Source organism: Drosophila sechellia, chromosome 2R (genome assembly GCF_004382195.2).
Source record: "Drosophila sechellia strain sech25 chromosome 2R, ASM438219v1, whole genome shotgun sequence".
Classification (NCBI taxonomy): domain Eukaryota; kingdom Metazoa; phylum Arthropoda; class Insecta; order Diptera; family Drosophilidae; genus Drosophila; species Drosophila sechellia.
Window position 1 is genome coordinate 15132471 of NC_045950.1, and position 3557 is coordinate 15136027.

Sequence of the window (3557 nt, forward strand, 5' to 3'; positions counted from 1 at the left end):
AGTCGCACTCACCGATTTTCCGCCCGAGATCAAAGCAACTGCTAGAGCAGTTCCCCCAGCACCACTTGACCCACACGGCGGATGCGTGATTTTCGCTACCAATTATAGTGGATCGCCTTGGGAGCCTTTTTGGAGTGTCTGCGTGCAAATCCCGCCGCGTTGATGCACTGCGGCAAAGGTTTCGGACCCCTAATAAGCCACGACCTTAACTGACTCACACATCAAAGCAAGAGCACGCACACCCACTTACACACTGGCTTATAAACCCCAGACACACAGACATATGCAAAAAGGATATGTATTAACTGTACGCATTTAAGACGCTTGTCGAACGCGCACAAATCCAGAAGTGGAAAATCGACTTTTATTCAATACACTCGAAAAATCAACTTTGGCAGATAAAAAAAATAAACCGAGAAGATGAAAACGAGACAGCAGGAGGGATCTGGATCTCTGGGTTTTCGGGGAGAGGGGCTACAATATGCGAGTATAAATGTGCAAATCCCCAATGCAGCAACAGCTGCTGCTCAGTCACGCCCCCCTTTGCCAACCCCCTCAACTGCACTCGTTTGGCATTTACATTTAAGCTGATAAGGAAAAGTGCCTGCTCCTCGGGGTCCCTTGGTTTACCGCCTCCTCCTCCCCAAAATCCACCTGAGCGCCAAGTCGCCTCGAAGGGCGCACACACACACACACACAAACACACACCTCGAAGACGGCGATGAGAATTGTTTGTTGAAAATGTCGCCAGTTTATGAAATCGCGTGAGTTGGCAGCAAGGAATTCACATTTGACGCACGCACTTTACATTATTAATGCCTAAAGCCGAAGGCGGCAGAAACAAGTTCAAGTTTTAGGCTAAAAACATACGAAACGAAAAAGAGATACCCTTTTGTAAGAAACACAAATTAATAAGATATATAGCAGAAAAGAAGAAATACATGTTACATTTTGCACAAATGTAAAAATATAATTTACTATAAGTCAACATATTCTTAAAAATCTATGTATATTTTATCGTAAACTATCTTTATTTCAGATCTTTGGTAATTCTTATATACCCCTTACATCAAAAGTTACATGGAGTAGGTGAGTAGTGCTGTGTGCGTGCTTGTGTGCGTAGAGAAGCATCGGTGTTTGGGAAAATGCTCCTGCCATTTCGCAAATGTATCGCATTTCCGTTTGGGTGTTTGCACTTTTACGCTTCGCTGAGAATTTTCCAATTTTTGCTGCTAATATTTATTAATCAAGTAATAGCTACTCACACACAGGCACACACAACGTGTATGAACACTTGAGCTTGTGCCTGTGTGTGAGTGTGAGGGCGCTTGATTTTTGCACGAAAAATTGATTGGAAATTTATAAGCTAAACTTTTTCTACTGTTTGCTTTTGTTTGCGGCCCACGAAACAAACTTTTTTGGTGTGCGCGGTTGTGTTTTGTTTCTTTTTTTTGTTTGTTTTGTTTTTGTACCATTGCTGCCATTTGCAGCACTTGAAAAGGTCGCCACAAATGGAAGTGTATGTGTGTGTGTGTGGAAAATCCCCATCAGAAAAATATTGAAATTCGATTTTTTTCGTGCTCTCAGTAACCTTTTACCAGGTCCTTAGCTGTCTGTCAAAGCCTCGCCATGAGGCAGGAAGCATTTCGAATTATTTTCAGTACAAACTTTGTGTCGAGCACACCTAGAACTCACTCCAATCAAATAAAGTAAGTTCAAATTGTAACTATGCTGGTGAAAAAAAATCTCCAATAAATATTCAACCCAGAGAATATTTGTGGTCAATTTTCGGTTAACGTTTTCAACTCAACTGTCTTCCACAGCGCTGCCTATCATGCTCTACATGATGAACTACTTGCTGATCCTTGGGTGTAAGTATCATATAGCGTGCAATTATTTATAATTAATTGCGTGTATTTCATGGCAAACACATCCATTGTTTTGCTTAAGGTGCCCTCATGTTGGTGCTACCGATGTACGGCGACTGTCTGCGCATGAAGCGTTCTCAAGGCGATACTGCAAGTGATTATAATGAAACCACTACAATGGACAATACTGCTTCACTGAGCGGAAAAGCCACCGTGTTGGCCAATAGCACCATTACCACGGCTAACATGACTGAAGCCACATCTCCGGAGCAGAAGATTACTGCTGGACCGGTGCGCAGTACTGTAGTTCGTGGAAAGACCACTAGCTACACAACCACCACCGCATTATCATCACTTGCTGCTGTGGCATCCACATCCTCGCCTCTGGATGCCGGAAAATTCCAGCTAGTGGAGGATCTGCTGGGACTGCGCCGTCCCAAGAGGCGTTTGGGTAGCCTGATGGACGACAGTCTGCAGCCACGACAATTGCACCACAAGCGTCGCCCAGCGGTGGAAGCTGCTGCTATGGCCACCTCACTGCCACCCAACCCGAATCCCAATCTTAATTCCAATCCCAATCCCAATTCCAGTCCCTATGTGTACTACAACAAGCTGGTTTCGCCCGATGGCAAGCACGAGATGAAGGAGTTCGAGCTGCTGGCGCCCAACATGATGATTGAGAGTGTGCAGCAGGAGTTGAACTACGGCCCGGAAGTTTTGCCACCGGAATTGGCCGGAGTGCTACTGCTGAATGCAGCCGAGAACACTCCACGCGGACTTCATAATGCAGCACCACTGAAGCACCATCGCAAGCACAAATCCACGCCGGCTTTGCCACCGATGCTCTACATGCTGCAACAGTTGTTGCAGCCCACTTTCGAGGGAAATCTCTTGCTGGAACAACCAAAGGAGCCACAGCGTCGCGTTAGTTCACCCCTCTATCAATTCCTTGATGGCGCCATGGATCTGGCTTTGCGCAACAATCCCGATGTCATCGATCACCTGCTGGGCGATCACCTGGAATTGGAGCTGGAGATGGAAAAAACGAAGAGCATCAAGGATAAGGCACTAACGAAGAAGGCCAAGAAGGAGGCACAGAAGATGGAACCCAAGGAGGAGCTCATCGTCAGCTGTCCCATCCACCATGAGCACCATGCCAATCGCAATGGCGACATGGTCGAGGATGATGTCGTTTTGGTGAACGAGTGCCATCTGATCTAAATCTGAAACGGGCAGCTGTCACAATGTTTCTTAAAAATTTTAGGTTACTTGTTTTTCCGCATTCTTATTTTTATTTTTTGTTGCTCCAACTGGAAGTTTATATTTCTTGCATATGTAAGATTTTACTCTATATACAAAAACAGACAATAAAAACTAAATACACATATGTTCAGCGGAAGAATATAAAAAAATCAAGCTCGATAGCTGCATTATAATCCTTCGGGAATGCCATCATCACGCAGAATGGCCATTGTTCCGCCCGTAACAAATATCAAACTTTCGCTCCAATCGACACCCGATCCCCTGGGTGGCCTTCTCCTTGAAGTTCTCCTTCGTTTTCATTAACAAAATCGATTTCCTACCTTGAAATGTCCTGAGCAGAGAGGTGGCTGGGCGGGAAAATTGATATGCCGAGTGCGACAGTGCAGCCAAACGAGCAAACAAATCTAACATACAAACCCTTGACTG

At 45.1% G+C, this 3557-nt stretch overlaps 1 protein-coding gene across 1 annotated transcript; it reads left to right on the forward strand.

Moving 5' to 3' along the window:
• Positions 1-1598: 1598 nt before the first annotated feature.
• Positions 1599-3261, forward strand: LOC6609889. Its single transcript, XM_002034503.2, has 3 exons — positions 1599-1709; positions 1824-1871; positions 1951-3261. Exons 2-3 carry the CDS (start codon positions 1835-1837, stop codon positions 3087-3089), a joined length of 1176 nt encoding a protein of 391 aa, XP_002034539.1. The 5' UTR covers positions 1599-1709; positions 1824-1834; the 3' UTR covers positions 3090-3261.
• The last annotated feature ends 296 nt before the right edge of the window (positions 3262-3557 follow it).

Bases quoted from the DNA above. Each gene is read 5' to 3' on its own strand.
- LOC6609889 (XM_002034503.2), top strand. From the start codon at position 1,835: ATGCTCTACATGATGAACTACTTGCTGATCCTTGGGT. The intron at 1,872-1,950 runs GTAAGTATCATA...GTTTTGCTTAAG, and splicing joins CTACTTGCTGATCCTTGGGT to GTGCCCTCATGTTGGTGCTA.